The sequence below is a fragment of the Quercus suber genome, unplaced genomic scaffold (genome assembly GCF_002906115.3).
Source record: "Quercus suber isolate HL8 unplaced genomic scaffold, Cork oak 2.0 scaffold_326, whole genome shotgun sequence".
NCBI lineage: Eukaryota > Viridiplantae > Streptophyta > Magnoliopsida > Fagales > Fagaceae > Quercus > Quercus suber.
In genome coordinates, this window is record NW_027069779.1 from 55,465 (window position 1) to 76,227 (window position 20,763).

At 35.2% G+C, this 20,763-nt stretch overlaps 2 protein-coding genes across 4 annotated transcripts; both read right to left on the reverse strand.

Moving 5' to 3' along the window:
* Positions 1–2,043: 2,043 nt before the first annotated feature.
* LOC112040719 (uncharacterized) lies at positions 2,044–9,277 on the reverse strand. 3 transcript variants are annotated; one of them, XM_065783037.1, is made up of 9 exons: positions 7,582–9,277; positions 7,277–7,436; positions 7,036–7,183; positions 6,702–6,947; positions 6,326–6,394; positions 6,107–6,247; positions 5,411–5,528; positions 2,625–2,666; positions 2,044–2,449 (listed from the first exon to the last, which is right to left on the reverse strand). In XM_065783037.1, exons 1-6 carry the CDS (start codon positions 9,236–9,238, stop codon positions 6,116–6,118), a joined length of 2,412 nt encoding a protein of 803 aa, XP_065639109.1. In that variant the 5' UTR covers positions 9,239–9,277; the 3' UTR covers positions 2,044–2,449; positions 2,625–2,666; positions 5,411–5,528; positions 6,107–6,115. The 3 variants fall into 3 exon arrangements, with proteins under 3 accessions (XP_065639109.1, XP_065639107.1, XP_065639108.1); XM_065783035.1 differs by having other exon boundaries at positions 6,107–6,394; XM_065783036.1 differs by having other exon boundaries at positions 5,411–5,582; positions 6,107–6,394.
* A 2,337-nt stretch (positions 9,278–11,614) lies between these two features.
* On the reverse strand, positions 11,615–12,628 carry LOC136071562 (uncharacterized). Its single transcript, XM_065783018.1, has one exon. The coding sequence runs from the start codon at positions 12,584–12,586 to the stop codon at positions 11,615–11,617; it is 972 nt and encodes a 323-aa protein (XP_065639090.1). The 5' UTR covers positions 12,587–12,628.
* Positions 12,629–20,763: the final 8,135 nt, after the last annotated feature.

Consider the following 20,763-nt stretch of genomic DNA (forward strand, 5'->3'; position numbering starts at 1 on the left):
CATAAACATCCAAATTTTAACAGAATACACCCAAATAAACTGGAAATTTGTTTTTCAACAACACTACAATGACAATGGTTTATTGTAGCATCAACTTCATATTAGCATCAATGTTAACAAGAAAAATTTAATTAAACCTACTATGCTTAAGAATCGTACTTTTTGGTGTTAAATCTGGTGGATTTGACATGCTGGCAAGAGACAAACTAAGTTATCGACAATGTAGTGGGATTTGGTTTTCCGATGAAATGAGAGGTAGAGAGAGATGAATGATTTCAATGGTGACCAAGCAGAAGGATTGCTCACAGACCTGGGCTAAGCCGCATATGGGAAGAGTGACTAAAGGGGAGATGAGAAGCATTTTATTTTTATAAAAATTACACAATCCTTAATTTTCAGAAAATCGAGTTACATGTATAAAAATTTATGTAGAACACAAGTTCTTCATTAAAATTTACACAAAACTCGAGTTTTATATTATGAGGAACTTGAGTTTCATAAACTCGAATTCTATGTGGAATTTTTAATTACAAAATGCCATATCACCGGGTGCTACCGTGGCACATTTTTAAGGAACTCGATGGCAACAAACTTGAGTTACTAAAGAACTCAAGTTACAAAACAATGGTAGATTGCTAAATATTTCGGGAACAATCGTATATTGCTGAATATTTCGCCACATAGTGCTATTTGGCCATTTTTGCTCTAAACACAGCTCCATTTCTAGGTATAGCAACCTCATAATTGAGGAGAAAGTTCATAGTCCTCCAAATAGGTCAGTTACCAATAAGATAAAAAGCAAAAAGCATTTCACGAGGACTTTAGTTCTAGCTTACTCATTCTAACATCTTGAAGATTATGGCACGTTCATAATGGCACTAGTGGAGAGAGAGAGAGAGAGAGAGAGAGAGAGAGAGAGATTAGCGGCAAAAAAAATTCTTTGATTGGGGAGCCAATGAGAATTTAGATATTTTATCTTTATAGGGTTAAGGAATAGAGATTATATAACTTTTTAAAAGGAATAGCTATTCCCTGTAACAAAACACAATCAAACAACTGAATATTTATTCCACATGAATAGTTATTCTATCACTGTATACCATAAGTGCCCTAAATATTATAAGAAAAGATGGATATTAGAGCAAAAAAGAAAGCGCATTTGTAAGAATGCCAAAGTTCATTTGTAATAACAAACTTGAAAAAGAAAGCACACAAGCCATTTAAAGGGTCATTCTAGAATATGCCCAAGTTCATTTGTAAGAACTAAGAACAAACCATCAAAGAAATTTATTTTTTTAAAAAAAATAAATAAATCTTCATATTCAGAATGCAAGGCCTTTGCTATTTCATTACAACGTCCCATGAATCCATTTTAATAACGGGTCAACGTTTTTCCTAACATCTACAAAGGTGTAACAATTATTCTCATAGAAATCTTAAAGGGACAAAAGAATACAGTTGAATCAGCTAGCTGCCTGAATAGCACACTTTCATTCCTGGAAAACTAACTCATTTTCCACCAACAATACAAAAAAATAAATAATAAAAAATCTAGAAAACTGACTCATTATTCTATTGTTTAATTGCAACCTTGAAAATAGGCTGAAAAAACTAAAACTTTCATTCACAACGTGCAGGAAAATGCTAAAGGCACTACAAGTTTTACAACATAAAACTTATAAATTAATGTGGCATTGAATATGATTAGTGCCACAACAACAAATAATAAATGAGTGTTTCAACTTTGAATTATTTGTTGTGACTAGTGACACATCAATTTGTAAGACATGTAATATAATTGTTATTCCTAGTATCACTCCAACATGACTAATATGTAGACTAACTAGAAAACCAAACAAAAATTAAATTAAAAAAAAATACACACATTTACAAGTTCACAAAAAAAAATTTTAATCAAAATATAACCTCTCCTCAACATGAAACCCATCAACAACATTTTGTTGGGGTATCATCAAAGAAACTACAAGAAACCTTGCATAATTCAAGCAACATGTATCCAACCATGCCAACTGGAATAGGACATTCACAAGTTTGAGAGCATCAATTTCATTTCAACACCAATATCATTATCTAATTGTACATGATCTTTTGATAACAAAAAATAAAGAATGTATTTATCTAACGACGCTTGCCTTGTAGTAGGAAATAGCCTTAGGTAGACAACAAGGTTCTCCCCAAAGACAACATTCCTTCTCAAATGCAACTAAATCTGTCTGCGACAATCTTTCCAATTTATTTGAGACTATCCAGTATCCACTCATAAGAACTTCCAAACCAAAACAATACAAATATAATGATTCCAAGAACAGACCTAACTCGGTAACTCCTAACAACCCAAGCTAGTAGCCGAGCTGTAAACAGGATAAGCTTCCATAGGATGAAGAAAAGAAATATCAAATTGCCTTTCTTATTAGAACTCAGTACTCACCTGGAATGTTAAAGAAATTAACATAAACATATCAAAGCCACAGAATGAGAACATGAACAAATTAATTTGACAATTGTCGGTAGAAGGATATAGTTAAATGGTTTTATTTGCACAACTGTCGTCAAATTAATCCTTCTACCAACATAATCCACAAACACCAAATATTGTTACTCACATTGATGGAGTGCCCGTTTGGTCCAGCTTAAAAAAATTGTACCTAAAAAATCAAATTTTAAGAAAGTTGTACTTTGAGAAAATGGTTTAAAACCGCTTTAAAAAAAGTTATACTTTGGCATTGCTATAAGAAGTAGAGCTTTTGCAATATAAAACTTTAAACTGAAGAGCTCTTTAGCATTTGAGTGTGCTTTAAAATTTTGGATTTATAAAGTATGAACAGTGAATTATAAAGTTTTTTTCTTAAAAATTGCAAATTTCAACTTTAGCTTTAGAGTATGTTTGTGTGGGATGATTTTGGGGAGGATAGAAAAAGGAGAGTGAAAAATAAGAGAGAAAATGGGTGGGAAGGGTGTTTGGAAATTGGTGAGGCCCGGCTATTTTTCTCTCCGAGCCCACCAAAACTAATCTCCCCAAACTGGGGAGAAAACTAAAGAGATTTTGGTCTCTCTTTTACAATTACATTTTTATCATCTTTTACAACGTTCAACTGCACCTCTCTCCTCTGATTTGTTTTCTTTTCTTTTCTCCTTCTTATCATCTTTTGCTGGTTTTTTGTTTGTTTTTTTGAACATTACATTTCTATCCTCGTATAATAACCGCTATCTTTACATTTTCATCCTCATACAATAACATTCACCGCTAGTCACTACTTGTATTTTCATGTTTTGTGCCCTTTCTTTTCCAATTAGCAAAGGTCTAGTTTGTCTTTAATTTATTTCATTAAAAAAAAAAAAAAGAGCGAAGGTCCAGGTTTTTTTCCCCAACAGGGAAGCAATTATTTGGAAAGCTCTTTAGCGAAATTTCCAAGAATGGCCTGTTTGGTTTAGTTTTTGGAGGGGTTGAAAAGTGCTTTTTTTTTTTTTTGTTGGGGAGGGGGGGGGGGGGGGGCTTTAGGGGGGGGGGGGTGTAAAGCTCTTTTTTAGCTGAAATTGTAACACCAACCTCTCCAAAAGCAAAACCAGAAAAATTTGTGTCTATTTGGCATCAACTTATAAGCTCATCTTTTAGCTTTTATGAACTTTTTAAAACTTCACTTTTTCCCGCATTTTTCTTACTTTTTCAAAAATTTTTAAATGCAAGTATATTTTAGCATACTTTCAGCAAAAAACTAAATAAGCCGTTCTCAAATAGGCACAAACGCTTCTAGTCAGCATAATGGCAATTTTATTTCTATCATTTGAACACCTGAACTTCCGCATAAATCAGTTAAAAACAGAAGACAAGGCAAAAGAAAGTCACTAGCAAACATAATTCCATTAACCTTTCATATTGGAGCTTTTAAGTCTGATCTTTCTACTTTGCAAACATGAAGCAGTTCTGATTTAAATAATGATAATATATATAAGCAGGGAAAAAAAAACAAATTAAAAGGTGGAAACAAATTATGAATTTAAATCAACTACTGAAAACATCAGGTGAAACAAAAAATGTAGATGAGTGTTGAATGTGGAAGTTAAAATCAATAAACAGGCTCTCATAGCATATGCACTAAGCAATCTTCCACAAATCACAAAGCATAGCTCCACTAAGTCTAAGCCTCCAAGACTCATTCAGCAAAAGCCAGCTTGTGAAAATATTTTTAAAAACCTCACTATATGAAACAGCTCAAGCATCCAAGATAAGAATTGCACAAAACAACCTTGACATGTGATAGTATCCAAAATTTAACATTTACTAGATAGACCCCAAATCCCCACTGGAATTGCACAAAACTGATTCAGAGTTGTCAAGAATTTAAACCCCAATAGGCCCACCCAAAAAGCTCTTTCAAATGCCAAATATGCATTATCTTTCCCATTGGTCTATAGCACAAGGAACACAGATATGAAAATAGACAAAATTTAGCTACAAAATTGGTTGTAGCATAAGGCTACAACTTTACTCAATAAAATAAACAATACTGCATATTTTGAAAATCTAACCGTTGAGTTACATGTTCTTTACACTCTAAACTTTTGTGTCAATCGGATGTTATTTATTATAGATCTATAATTTTATATTTTATGCATAATTTTAAACTACAGAAATTTGCAATTTAAGCAATTTATTGATGACATAGCTATTGATCTTTAATTTTCTCGAAATTTTGCAAGCATGGAAGATATAAGAAAAAGAAGTAATCCAATGGTGGATTTGTCAAATTCATATCTAATAAAAAAATATTAAGTAAGGTTGTAGCCTTATGCTACAACCAATTTTGTAGCTAAACTTTGTCTTATAAAAATTTGCCAGTTTCACATACTTCCCATCCTAGTGACATATAGAGACTCAATATCTGTTCCTACATGATACTTCAAAATATCTGATAATATGAGACAAACAATTTTAATTGAAAAATGGGATTCAGCAAAAATACGAAATCAACTTTAATTATTCCTTCATTTATTATGCACTCATTATTTTCCACCATATGCCCTATATTTTGAATCATGGCTGTGCTTTGACCGAAATTAGAAAATTTGAGTTTGGGTTTTTTGTGATTGAAGGAAAATTTTCATTTTACACGTTGGCAACCAAACATGGTAAAAGGAAAACATTTTCAGTAAAATATTTTACATGTAAAATATTTTACATTTGAAAATATTTTACTTCAAAACAAATGGAGCGTAAGAGATCAAGATAACAGAGAAAATTCCCAGATCCGAACCAAAAATGCACAGATCAGAACAAAAACACGACAAAAAGCTAGCCAAATAATCCCAAATTTGATAAACACACAGAGAAAATTCATTTAAAAAAAAAGGCTTGTTATATACAAAAATAGAAAAGAGATGAAGAATTTACCTGGATGCCATGCTCAGGAGTGACTGAGAGTGTGGAACAATGAGTTTACCGTTGGGAACAGAGATGGTGGTGAGATAGATGGGCGAAGAGACATTTTCCACTGAGAAGGGTTGATTTTCTGTTGACCAATTGTTAAATTTTTCTGTTAACTTTTATTTATTTTCTGTCCTACCTAAAACCAAAATATGTGAAATGTTTGCCATCAAAAAAAAAAAATTGAAGCATTAGTATGTATAAATTGCCTCAAAAGTGAAATATGAAAAGCAAGATAAGAAAGCCATATTTATATTTAAGTCTTTATCTGCAAGCAAAGACGGTCTACAAGATCGCCAAGTTCAGATCTTCCCTCTATAAGGTATGACTTCAATTTGCAATAAACTAATACATATATATATATATATATAATCAAGTTTACACCCACAAACTGACAAATTTATATAATTATGCATAAATGTAGATCATCATTTTTTAACAAGTGTTGGGCTGAGTGGGAAAGTATGAACATATAGAAACTACAAGTGATTTATGTATTTATTGCATTAGTGAGGTGAACAAGAATATAACTGATGCAAGTTCATATTTCTATATATCACTCCTGAAAACATACTGAGATATCAGCAACAAGCACTAGAAGCACTAAAGAATTAAGGTACAAAAGTCCATCAAAAGGAGAGGAGGGTAATCCAAAATCTGCACCTCAATGTCTCAAAGTCGTGCATTTAGTCTAGAAAGGATTAATGAGTCTGTGCTCCATGCAGAAGTCATGTTCACTTCTTTTTGCACCCCTTTGGAGGTGGCACTTCCACTTGTAGCTTGAGCACAGAGGTAAGACAGTGACTGCAGCCATGAAACCAAAGTCAGCTTACGTGTAACATCATCAGACTCTGCAACCTGTGAATATAACTCATTAAGAACCATATTTTGGCCATCTTTTGGTAACTGGACAATCAATTGCGCCAACAGCTTCATCAAGTTCGGTAGCACCTGGACAAATACACAAATGCAAATATTAAATAAGTTGAATAATGGGAGGGAATAGACAAGATGCTGTAAGTCCTTTCCACAACTTCTATTTTGAACACTACCTATATCTGAAATTTGCTATATATAGCTTCAGTTCAATTGCAATATCTTCCTCTGAAACCTTTATCACACCATAATGATTGTTTGAGGTGGAATAATATTAAACTAGAAGGGACTTACTTTTTACATGGTAAACAGAAATGAAGGGGAGAGTCAACTGAAATTTTATGAGGAATTGCAAATATAAAATATATAAGAATAAAATGACCTGTATATCAATGAGGGAAATAAGCCGTAGAAGCAACTCTAGGATTTTTTTGCAAGCATCTGAATCTCCTTGCCTGTTTCTCAACCAATCAGCTTCCTGAGCAAAGATGTCACCACAGAATGTGCTGCCTTTTTCCACAAGACTGTGAATACAATAGAATATGGCAGGACTTCCAGCAGGAAGATTTCGAACCAAGGCTACAACCCCAGAAGCCATACCCTCAAAAGGAGTGATGGCAGGATATCCCTACATTACAACAAAAAACAAAGTGAGTATCCAACCTTTGATGATCAAGCTCATGTTTGATTAATATCGTTTTAATTGCTTTCAATACCGATAAAGATCTCTGCATGTAATAGAAAACAAACTGCTCCTTTAATGACAATCTCTCGTCCTGAACAAGATCCTTCCCTGAGGATATGAATGCCGCAAACATGGAATGTGAGGCTCGAGCAACTTTTCCATTTGGATGTCCCATGTATCTAATTGAGTTTGTAATAAGGAAGCAAAATGTTCACCATGACATATAAAAGCTGACATTCTTATAAAAATTGAGTTGTTTTGTGTAAGGATACAAGAACATAGAGAACATAGTTGGAATTACAACCTTCCTAAGTGTAAGGTAAGGAACATGTTCAATGCAAGTTGGAATGACACGTAGGTAAAATAATATGCGAGCAGTTTGCACATCATCATTGGACCATACATACTCTACTTTTTGAGATAAGGAAAACTCTACAAGACAACAAACAAATCTTATCAAGGTTAGCAATGTCTACACATAAAATTTGGGGCCGGGGGGTGGTGTCATTAAGGACCTCAAAGTGGAGAATAAAAATTTAATCATGAAAACTACAGTTAAAATGGTAGACAACCCTACTTGTTCCATTGGTCATGTCCATGTAAGAGGGCATAGATTCCACGAAAGAGACACAGGCAGACTCATTCTCCTGAACACTCGCAACAACCCCTCGAATTGTATCCATATACTCTGGTAAATGAATACGCCGAAAATACTCTAAACAAGAAAATGAAACTAGTATGCGCACTGATACATCCCACTGAGTTTCCTGGGTGGATTTTGAATTGAACTTGTGCTTCATGACGGTCAATGCAAAAAGTACAACCATAAGGAAAGCATATTCAGCAATTTTCTCCGTATCCCCAACTAGTTCATTCTCTTTACCCCGAAGCATCAAAACTACTTGCCGATGCCCCAAGTAGATATCTTGACAGTAATCCCATATAAGATTCTCCACCACACCCTTACTCTCTACATCTACTGAAACATATTGATTGCAGAAAACACTAGTTATGGCCCCTGCTTCCTTAAAAAGAAAACTTTCCAAATGCTTTTTGACCTCATCATGCCTTAGTCTAGCTGAATTTCTATGTGAGAAGTCAAGTACTTTTGTATATAAATGCCGTAAGGGAAAGATTTCAGTCAATAATGCAGAAGCAAGGCACATTAGCAGAGGGGCACAGGATGAAACTGGGCCACTTCGAGTCAGGGCCAATGAAATGCACTGTAGTAGAAGACTGCATGTGGGATCATTATCTGCATTCATAACACCACTTCTAGAAATAATATCTCTTGCAAAAAATTCTACCCTGTCCTCTGCAGAGCCCCTTAATTTGGAAACAATATCTAGCCCCAGACCATTCATTTTAGATCCATTGAGAACCCTCAACACTCCAGCCGCAGACATGACAATGGCAAATGGGACATAGTTAGCCTTTGAAATCTCTACACTCTCGCAGGCAAAAACATTTATTTTCTCAAAACAACGGAAATTGATCAAACTAGACAACACCCATTCAACCAAATGCAGAATCATGAGCCCATGAGTAATACTACTACAAGGCCCACCTTCTTTGCCCCAAATCCCCAATAAAGAATCTAAAATTCTAACATAATGAACATTCACAGAAGAAGATAGAGCATACCCAATCCCTGCAAGAACATCCGAAATAAGTTCTCCATATGAACCAATCAATTGGTACTCCTCTTCCAACAGCCTACAGAGCATGTCCAAGCAGACAGTTTTAGAGCCTTCAGACGAAGAAGGCACAAAAGCAAATGCACCCAGAAGGAGAACACCTTCGGATAATAAGAGAGGACATTTCCTAGAATCAAATTGAGCATTAAAAAGATGAGAGAGGACCTCCACAGCAGAATTGATAAGAACCAAAGAGGGTCTGAAGGATTTCCTGACCCATATATAAAGAAGTCTAAGAAAGAGAGGGTATGATTCATTTGGAAGAGATATGTATGAAGAGGAAAGAAGGGAAAGAACAACTTTTGCTTGTGGGTCAGCAACATGAAGAGAAGTTTGAGAGTTAAGGAGGGTTTTCAAAGACTGGAGGTGATGTGTATGAAATGATTGGTTTTGAAGGGAGTCTCTAAGCTCAGCCCATGCTTGAATAATAGCTCGGGCAGATGAGGAAGAAGAATTTGTGGAGTCAACATTACTGTTACATCCACTAATGCTCCTCAGCCATTCTTCAAGGAAAAGAGTGGTGGCTTGTTTTGCCATCTTTACAATTCCTAACTCAAAAGAACAAAAACACTACTGTTACATCCAATAATGCTCAGCCATTCTTCAAGGAAAATAGTGCTGGCTTGTTTTGGGATTTTATTAAAAAATATCTATAAAACTCAATCTATATTATTAGTTAAACATCGTTTCAAACTTATTTGATTTCTAACAATTCAAATTCTCTACACTCGATTTTGCCTAGTGAATTTGCACTTGAAAATCGAGTGTCTTACACTCGATTTCCATACTCACTTGGATGTGTAGTAGTGGTAGAGGCGTGTCATTCGGGGTAACAAAACCATGCGGGTGTTCCCAGGGAGTACGCAAACAGTTTCCTTGGCACCCCCAAAACGGACAATATCTACACAGCTGGGGCGGGGTTGTTACAGATGGTATCAGAGCCATGCCCTAGCCGGAAGTGTGGGCCTCATATGCAAGGATGTGTATGCTTGTAAGGGGGGTGGATTGTAGTGACCCAAAAAGGGGAGTCTTACATTCCATGGAATCCCACATCGCCTAGAGAAGCACATGGGAATGTATTTGTAAGGAATGACCTCTGTTAAGACATATGTGGTTCACTTGTTAGGAACATATGTCAATATTTTATGTAGTTGGCTAATCCTTTGACAAAACGCACTTTATTTGTATTTGGGTAGATCTAGGATGTGTTTAATACTTCAAGAAACATGTTGTTCCAGTCTAGTATTAAAGTTATGAAGATTGGACCAAGAAACAAGTGAAGAAAAGATGTTCATTAAAGTTGGACAGATAGCTCAACACCTGCAGACAGATAGCTCGACACCTACTTGACACCTCTCGACAACTGGCTATCTATCGAGCTCTTCAAGTTGATTGTTATTACAATCTCGACACCTTCTCGACAGCTGGTGGATCGATCAAGAAAGCTCCTATCCCCTTGACAGCTTCTCAACACCTCCTCGACACCTAGCTATTTATCGAGATTTAAAACTCGACACCTCCAAATCGATCGAGGTTACGGGAAATCAGAATTTTCAAATCTGATTTTTAAACCAGGCTTTTGTATTTGTGTAGGGTTTCTTTTCTCACAACCCTAGACCTATATAAGGCTTATTTTAGAGGCCGTCACATAAAAGAATACAAAGAGAATACAAGGTAACCGATGCCTTATTCTCTCTGAAAGAAGCTACTGCGTCTTTGCGCCTTAGGGTTTTGTAACCAAGTGCTTCTTAATCTTCATTGTTGATGAAGTGAAGAACTTTGCAGCCAATATTCTTCTTCCTCAAGTTGGTGAGTGAGTCACATACTAGGATTCGTGCAAAGGAGTTAATCACGTATTGGGATCCATGCAACATAAAAGGGTGGCATTCATATATTGAAGAGTTTAAAGGTTCTAAAGCGGTAGAAGGTTTCTACTGTGAGTTCATCTACGAGAATTGTAGAGTCTGGGGACAAAGGTTTTGTACTAGATCTGAAACTTCTCTTTACTCTAGTGGATTGCTTTTCGGGAAGATTTCCCCCCAGGTTTTTTACTGTGAAACTGGTTGGTTTCATTGGTTTTGCTAGGTCATCATATCTTATCTTATTTATTTTTCCGCTGCATGATTTTGACATGTTATTGATATTTCTTTGCTTTAACAAGTTTTATTCATAATAAATCTAATTAACAACTTGGGTTTAAAACTTGTTAATTCTTTCAACCGGGGTCTAAATTTCCCAACAACCTCCCTTTAATGTGTAGAGGCCTTTTCCCCCACTGTTGTGTGCTTTGGGGAAGAACAAAACCGTGAAGAGTATGGGTCCCAAAGCGGATAATATCTACACAGTTGGGGCGGGGTCCTCTAGACTCGATTTGTTAGAAATGAAATTTGTTTCAAACCTTGCCTAACTAATAATATAGTTTAGGTTTTATAGTTATTTTTTAATAAAATCCCTTTGCTCATCGTAGGAGTGGAAAGCCGGTACCACGTTGTGTACCTCTCGTGAACTCGATCTACGTGCTCGGAATCACCACCGCCGATCAGGACGACGATAAGTCCTCCGTCAACGTCTTCACCGATGTCTGTCTCAACGTCTTCACCGATGTCCTCGTTTCGCTAACTCTGGGTCGATAGTAATAGGTGGGACTGCTTAAGTGTTTTGGGTTTTGTTAGAGTATTTGGGTTTAATGATTGGGTTTGATGATGGTCTTAGAGTATTTGGGTTTGATGATGGTTTTTAATATGCTTTTGCTTATTTGGATGCTAAGAAAATGAAATGAAAGAGAAGAAAATCTTGAATTTCTGGGCAATCATGTTTCTTAAGAAGAACATGAACATGAAGAACAAATATTTTTAACTAAAATTTTTAATATTTTTATTTTAAAATTATTGATAACTAAAATTTTATTTTATTTTAAAATAAAATAAAATATTTTAANTCTCTTGCAAAAAATTCTACCCTGTCCTCTGCAGAGCCCCTTAATTTGGAAACAATATCTAGCCCCAGACCATTCATTTTAGATCCATTGAGAACCCTCAACACTCCAGCCGCAGACATGACAATGGCAAATGGGACATAGTTAGCCTTTGAAATCTCTACACTCTCGCAGGCAAAAACATTTATTTTCTCAAAACAACGGAAATTGATCAAACTAGACAACACCCATTCAACCAAATGCAGAATCATGAGCCCATGAGTAATACTACTACAAGGCCCACCTTCTTTGCCCCAAATCCCCAATAAAGAATCTAAAATTCTAACATAATGAACATTCACAGAAGAAGATAGAGCATACCCAATCCCTGCAAGAACATCCGAAATAAGTTCTCCATATGAACCAATCAATTGGTACTCCTCTTCCAACAGCCTACAGAGCATGTCCAAGCAGACAGTTTTAGAGCCTTCAGACAAAGAAGGCACAAAAGCAAATGCACCCAGAAGGAGAACACCTTCGGATAATAAGAGAGGACACTTCCTAGAATCAAATTGAGCATTAAAAAGATGAGAGAGGACCTCCACAGCAGAATTGATAAGAACCAAAGAGGGTCTGAAGGATTTCCTGACCCATATATAAAGAAGTCTAAGAAAGAGAGGGTATGATTCATTTGGAAGAGATATGTATGAAGAGGAAAGAAGGGAAAGAACAACTTTTGCTTGTGGGTCAGCAACATGAAGAGAAGTTTGAGAGTTAAGGAGGGTTTTCAAAGACTGGAGGTGATGTGTATGAAATGATTGGTTTTGAAGGGAGTCTCTAAGCTCAGCCCATGCTTGAATAATAGCTCGGGCAGATGAGGAAGAAGAATTTGTGGAGTCAACATTACTGTTACATCCACTAATGCTCCTCAGCCATTCTTCAAGGAAAAGAGTGGTGGCTTGTTTTGCCATCTTTACAATTCCTAACTCAAAAGAACAAAAACACTACTGTTACATCCAATAATGCTCAGCCATTCTTCAAGGAAAATAGTGCTGGCTTGTTTTGGGATTTTATTAAAAAATATCTATAAAACTCAATCTATATTATTAGTTAAACATCGTTTCAAACTTATTTGATTTCTAACAATTCAAATTCTCTACACTCGATTTTGCCTAGTGAATTTGCACTTGAAAATCGAGTGTCTTACACTCGATTTCCATACTCACTTGGATGTGTAGTAGTGGTAGAGGCGTGTCATTCGGGGTAACAAAACCATGCGGGTGTTCCCAGGGAGTACGCAAACAGTTTCCTTGGCACCCCCAAAACGGACAATATCTACACAGCTGGGGCGGGGTTGTTACAGATGGTATCAGAGCCATGCCCTAGCCGGAAGTGTGGGCCTCATATGCAAGGATGTGTATGCTTGTAAGGGGGGTGGATTGTAGTGACCCAAAAAGGGGAGTCTTACATTCCATGGAATCCCACATCGCCTAGAGAAGCACATGGGAATGTATTTGTAAGGAATGACCTCTGTTAAGACATATGTGGTTCACTTGTTAGGAACATATGTCAATATTTTATGTAGTTGGCTAATCCTTTGACAAAACGCACTTTATTTGTATTTGGGTAGATCTAGGATGTGTTTAATACTTCAAGAAACATGTTGTTCCAGTCTAGTATTAAAGTTATGAAGATTGGACCAAGAAACAAGTGAAGAAAAGATGTTCATTAAAGTTGGACAGATAGCTCAACACCTGCAGACAGATAGCTCGACACCTACTTGACACCTCTCGACAACTGGCTATCTATCGAGCTCTTCAAGTTGATTGTTATTACAATCTCGACACCTTCTCGACAGCTGGTGGATCGATCAAGAAAGCTCCTATCCCCTTGACAGCTTCTCAACACCTCCTCGACACCTAGCTATTTATCGAGATTTAAAACTCGACACCTCCAAATCGATCGAGGTTACGGGAAATCAGAATTTTCAAATCTGATTTTTAAACCAGGCTTTTGTATTTGTGTAGGGTTTCTTTTCTCACAACCCTAGACCTATATAAGGCTTATTTTAGAGGCCGTCACATAAAAGAATACAAAGAGAATACAAGGTAACCGATGCCTTATTCTCTCTGAAAGAAGCTACTGCGTCTTTGCGCCTTAGGGTTTTGTAACCAAGTGCTTCTTAATCTTCATTGTTGATGAAGTGAAGAACTTTGCAGCCAATATTCTTCTTCCTCAAGTTGGTGAGTGAGTCACATACTAGGATTCGTGCAAAGGAGTTAATCACGTATTGGGATCCATGCAACATAAAAGGGTGGCATTCATATATTGAAGAGTTTAAAGGTTCTAAAGCGGTAGAAGGTTTCTACTGTGAGTTCATCTACGAGAATTGTAGAGTCTGGGGACAAAGGTTTTGTACTAGATCTGAAACTTCTCTTTACTCTAGTGGATTGCTTTTCGGGAAGATTTCCCCCCAGGTTTTTTACTGTGAAACTGGTTGGTTTCATTGGTTTTGCTAGGTCATCATATCTTATCTTATTTATTTTTCCGCTGCATGATTTTGACATGTTATTGATATTTCTTTGCTTTAACAAGTTTTATTCATAATAAATCTAATTAACAACTTGGGTTTAAAACTTGTTAATTCTTTCAACCGGGGTCTAAATTTCCCAACAACCTCCCTTTAATGTGTAGAGGCCTTTTCCCCCACTGTTGTGTGCTTTGGGGAAGAACAAAACCGTGAAGAGTATGGGTCCCAAAGCGGATAATATCTACACAGTTGGGGCGGGGTCCTCTAGACTCGATTTGTTAGAAATGAAATTTGTTTCAAACCTTGCCTAACTAATAATATAGTTTAGGTTTTATAGTTATTTTTTAATAAAATCCCTTGTTTTTCCATCTTTACAATTCCTAACTCAAAAAAAAAAAAAAAAAAAAAAAAAAAAAAAAAAAAAAACTCACTTTTACTATACAATACTTTGGAATTTTTTTTTTTCCAATTAACCTTAAATTCTTAACAAAAAAAAATAGTAGATTTTTAGAAAAAATTTGCAAAAACGCATGCAGATGAAACATTTTAGTAAGTTAGACTTAAAAAAAAAAAAAAAAAAAAAAAAAAAAAGAAGTGGAAATCGAGTTTCCTAGACTCGAGTTCCAAATTATACACAAAACATGAAGAACAAATATTTTTAATTAAAATTTTTAAAATTTTTATTTTAAAATTATTGATAATTAAAATTTTATTTTATTTTAAAATAAAATAAAATATTTTAAATATTTTTTAATTCTGCCGTTTGCCACGTGTGCATTTTCCGTCTCTGATGTAACGACAGGGACCAAAACGGAAGCGTTTTTCAGGATAGGGACTAAAAGCGGTAAAAATAAAATTTAGGGACTAAAATGGAAATCGCCTAAAAATGTAGGGACTAAAATGTGCTTTTCGCCTACATTTTGCTAACAAAAACCATGCAAATAAATAGTCAAAATATTTACATTAACAAAACAAAGTTGTATATATTCACAATATCATGGTATTTTAACTAAGTTATGTTAAATAATAGTCAAATATTTTAACCCACACCCAACAACAAATAATACCCAATTTCAATGACATTAAAATCCAAACCCTTACCTGAGATGTAAATTGGTTGAGAGGGAGTAGTGACAAAGAGAGGCAATGTGGTTTGAGAAGTGTGCGTGTTATGAGTGAGTGAGACATTGAGTTACTGAGGAGTGTGAGGAGTGTTAAAGGCCAGGAGTGTTATGGGTGAGATTGTGCAGTGTTACTGAGGAGCTAATCTGTGTTTATAAAATTTTGCCCAACAAAAATCGAGTATTAAAAACCTGGTTTTACTTTTTAGAACTCGAGTCTATAAGACTAAGATCCATGTGGCAACTTATACTTCAAAGATTAGTTAATGGAATTTTCCAGATGAAAATCGAGTCTTACAAGTCTATAAGACTCAAGATCCATGTAGCATTATAATTCCAAATCAACAAGCAATAATCAAGTCTTTGAGCCTCAATTTTTAGATGGAAATCGAACCTATAAAACTCGAGATGCTAGTTTGCAATATTGTTTCAAACACATGTCAACTTTTTATATTCTTTCCCTCACATTAGCTAGCCTGCCCAATACTTGTGGTTCACAGGGGGACAATCCAGTCAACTTTTCACAACTAATCAAATTATGGAAGACTATAAATATCAAAATTATAAAGATATGATATGAGTGTCCAAATTCAACATCTTCAAGAAATAAACTGGTAAAATATTATTTTGGTCCCTAAACAAAAACAATGAATTCCAACAAACATTAATTTCGAATAAGCCCAAAAGACATAAGCCATTAAATTTAATTAATTTGTTTTTGTCCAGCAGGAATGTCTTTTGTCAAAGTGTTGTGGGTGGCGCAATAATGGACAACATGAAGATTGCTAACCTTTCTCCTCTGGATTAGCTTTACACAAAGAACCCATTGCCAAAAGGGGAAAGGGATAGTGAGATAACACTGATCTTCCCTAAAGGTTGATTATGGCAATGACTCCTTTGTGCCATTATTAATTCCAAAGCTACTTCGGTTCAAAGTTTTATCCAAAAAAACTAGAGAATAAGATGTCTCTTGGACCTAGGTGTTTTGGGGTTTCAGTTTTAGGCATTTTGAGTTGACGCAGCATAACTCGGTTTAGGGGTGAGGACTAATTTTATATCACCAAAATTTTTTTTTTTAATCCACGTGTGCCAATCAATATATGCCATGTGCTCATAATTTTTTATGTAAATTGGTTTGTTCTAGGTCAATACTATGTCAGCAATTCGTTAAGTCACATAGGATATAAACTAACAAACTTAGAAAGAATGACTTAAAATAGAACATTTTGTAAAATTTAGGAACCAAAATAATATTTTACACTCTTTTTTTATTCAATTTTTTTGTTAATAAAAAAACAAACAACTTTATAAACTAGAAAGCAAAGATTACACATTGGAGAAGAACTTGCTCAAGAAAATAAGGACTTCAATTTAGGTCGAAAAATCAACAATGCTAATAGCATTTTTATTCAAGTTGAAACAGAAAATTCAATAATAATAGATCTTTTGGATTCACTATTTTAGTATAATGCAAGGTGGAACATAAGACTATTATACTCAATATGAAATCATTATATAACTATAAGGCATTAGAAATTTAGAACTAGGATAGGGATACCAAAATATTTTGTGAACCATTTTGGAAGCACAAAACATATATAAGTTGTGTAAAGAACGAAATTAAGTTAATTAATACATGAAAAATTGGAATCAAAATAAACAAGAAGGTACATGAAAACAAAACAGTGGGGGCAAAAATCATACCTTTGGGGTTTAATTGGTATTGTTGTGACAAGGAACAAGGAACTTATAGCAAGTCTTATTCGTAGCTCTTCAAATAAGTGATGCGCAACGGAGTTTTTCCCATGGTTTTAAAATGGACCGGGTTAACATCTAATCGGTCAATAGTCCAGTTTTTAAAAAAAAAAAAAAAAATGCAATTGAGGAATGGAATCGTCGTCCCATTCGCTTTTCACTGTTGATGACGTCCTTTGTCCCTTTCATGTCCTATGCCAATCCAACAACTTCTAGATTGCATTTGGAAACTTGGATTTGGATTTGGATTTGGATTTGAAATTAATAGATTTGAAATCAAGGGATTTCAAATCCATTGATTTTAGGAGTTATTTCAAATCCAAACATTTTAAGGCTCCGTTTGAGAGTTCATAAGAGAATGAAATGGAATGATCATAAGGGAATGGAATGGAATTAAGTAACCTTGATTGGATATTTTAAAATAAAGGAATGGAAAGGAATGAAAATGAATGGAATGTAAGTAATTTTGTTTGGGAGCAATATGGAGGGAATGGAATGGAATCATTTTATGACAATATTACTATTAGACCCCTATTTTAAAATAAAGAGTTGAATATATAGGGATATTTTGGGAGTTTTAGTAAAAAAATCATTAAATCTAATTCTATTCCCTCCCATTCCTCCCAATTTTTTGGGAAATGAAAATTTGAGGTTTTAAGGGAATAGAGAGGAATGAGTATTCCCTCCTACCCATTTCATTCCCTCCCACTTAAACTCCCAAATAAGGGAATGAGCTTTCTATTCCCTCTATTAAAACTCCCAAACGAGGGAATGGAAGAATATTCTAAAATGATTTTTTTAATTCCTTTCTATTCCATTCCATTCCATTCCCTTCTCCCAAACGAGGCTTAAAGGTTTAAAATCCTAGGTGGATTTGTCAAATCCAAATCCTTGACCTGTTTTAAACTTCCCAAACAAGTTTTTTGAATTTTAATCATCCAAATCCAAATGTCCAAATCATGTCATCCAAACACACCAGTGCATTTTCGTTAGTGCTTGTATGATAGAAAAATAATCACATTTTAGCCGACAAAACTCAAAATTCCACTGTCTTAAAAATCAGAGCGAATTGGTTGGTTCAACCTAGAAGCGGACCTGGAAAGGGTCCAGTAAAAACTGAGAAAAAAAAAATAGTCAAAACCAGTGAAAACTAGTTAAGAACTAGGAAAAACCGAAAGTCAGGCCATTTTTTAGTTATTTGACCGTTTCGGTTTTTAAAACCATGCATAATTCACTCACATCAGACTATGCAAAGTTGCGTAAAATATATTATTGCTACAATAACCGAGTAAAGTTACACTAGTATTATTCATTTTTTATTTAGTTTTTTATTCTTTTTTACGTATCACGAGAATGATAAAAAATAGTGGATGGTGGTTGTTATATGTGAAGAAAAAGAAACAATAAAAAAAATTGATAAATTAATGAAATGTAGTGTATAATAAGAACCAAAGACAATTTGAAGGATTTCTTAACCCATATATAAAGAAGTCTAAGAGCATTAGCATTCGGGGATTGGAACTGGTTGCTATTTTACCATCAAAAAAAAATATTTTATCTATTATACCAACTCACTTTACGATACACCTTACATCGCAATTTTTATTTTTACATACAACCCATTAAAATATTATAAACTATCTAATAAAATAATAAAAAGTATTCTTCTCTCTCTTTCCACCCACTTTCTTTTTCTCTTCACCCACAACTACAAATATAACCAATCATCACAACCCAACCACAAATATAACCAACCACCACTCACCCGCAATCAAAACTAGCCACCTCCACCACAACCCACAACCTACCTCCATTGCCACCATAATCATAACCACAGTCACAACAAACACCACCACCACCTCCATCAATAGCTACCACTACCAAATCCATACCCATAAACCCAAATAAAATAAAATAAAAAAAATAAAAAATAAAAGCAGATCCATTTTATGCCATAACCACCAAACCAAGACCCGTAGTGGCCCACAACAAGCAAAACCATGGCCACCCATGAGCACCAATGGCCCCACTGCAACCCACTACCCCACGGCGATCTGAATCCCACCCACGGCCACCCACGGCAATCTGAATCCCACCCACGACGAGCCACGACCACCCACTGGCCAACGGCAATTTGAATCCCACCCACCCAAAGCCTCCACACTAATTTGAAGCCCAAAAGCCAATCTTGAGAGAGAAGCTTCACCGTGAGAGGAAGAGAGGAGAGAGCGTGAGAGAAAGAGAGGTGGAAAGAAAGAAGAGAGGAGTCTGAAAGTGAGAGGAAGAGAGAAAGAGTGTGAGATTAAAATTAAAAAAAAAAATCTTTACAATCCCATGAATTTGGGATGTAAAAATTTTTGGGTTTACATACCCGAATGGAACATGATTTTAAGGGTTTAGTTGCTAAAATGGCAACTGGGGGGTTTTACACCCCCAATGCTAGTGCTCCAAGAATGAGATGATATGATTCATTTGGAAGAGATATGTATGGAGAGTAAATAATGGAAAGAACAATTTTTGCTTATGGCCTTACAGGTCAGAAACATGAAGAGAAGTTTGGGAGTTAAGGTGAGATTTTAAGTAATGGAGGTGATGTGGATGAAATGATTGGTTTTGAAGGGAGTCACTAAGCTCATCTCATGCTTGAATAATAGCTCGAGCAGATAAGGAAGAAGAATTTGTGGAGTTAAAGGAAAAGAGTAGTAGCTTGTTTTGCATCTTTACAATTCCTAACTAAAAAGAAGAAAAACCCACTTACAATACTTTTGTTTAACAGGGGACAATCCAATCGACTTTTCACAACTAATGAAATCATGAAAGGGCTATAAATATCAAAATTTTAAAGATATGAGTGTCTAAATTCAACATCTTCAATGAAATACACTACAAATTTTTAGGCTTTTTTTTTTCCTAATTGAAAACAACAAATTCATTAATAATAGTTCTTTGGATTCACCATTTGGTATAGGGAAGGTGGAACATAAGACTATTATGCTCAATATGAAATATTAGAACAAAGGAATTATCAAAATATTTTGTGAACCATTATGGAAGCACAAAATATATATAAGTTGTGTAAAGAATGAAATTAAGTTAATTAACACATGAAAATTTGGAAACGAAATAGACTAAAAGGTACATGAAAATAGAACAGTGGGGACAAAAATGAATACTTTGGGTTTAATTGGTAAAATAAGAACCAAAGAGGGTTTAAAGGATTTCTTGACCCAGATATAAAGAAGTTTTAAAAAGAAAGGATATGATTCATTTGGAAGAGGATGGTGGATGGTGGTTGTTGGGTAAGGAGTTAGAATTGGGTCTATGCTAGAGGATCCAATATGTGTTTCCATATTCTTTTCTTATTTAGCATTGTATAGTGTTTGAGAAGAAAGAGAGGGAGAAACATTATATAAAAATAATATTAAAAAAATAAAGAGAAGAGAGAGGTACACCGACCTTTGTTTATAAGAATCTTAATTTTTGTTGTAGGGACTCAATTTGGATTGACCCTGGGTGACGAGTCTTTCAGCCCAATAAGCCCAAACAATTCATTTATAGAGAGTGGGGTGAAAGGTTTAGGTGCTGGCCGTCGATCACCAAGCATGAACTTTCTTGTAACGAAGAAAAATGCTAAGAGTTTTTCTTTCAAGGGGGGAGATGCTCCTCGGCCTGTGGCCGAGGAGGCCTTATTGTTCTCCCTTTTCTTTCCCTCCCTTATTTACTTTACTAACTTTTCTTTTAT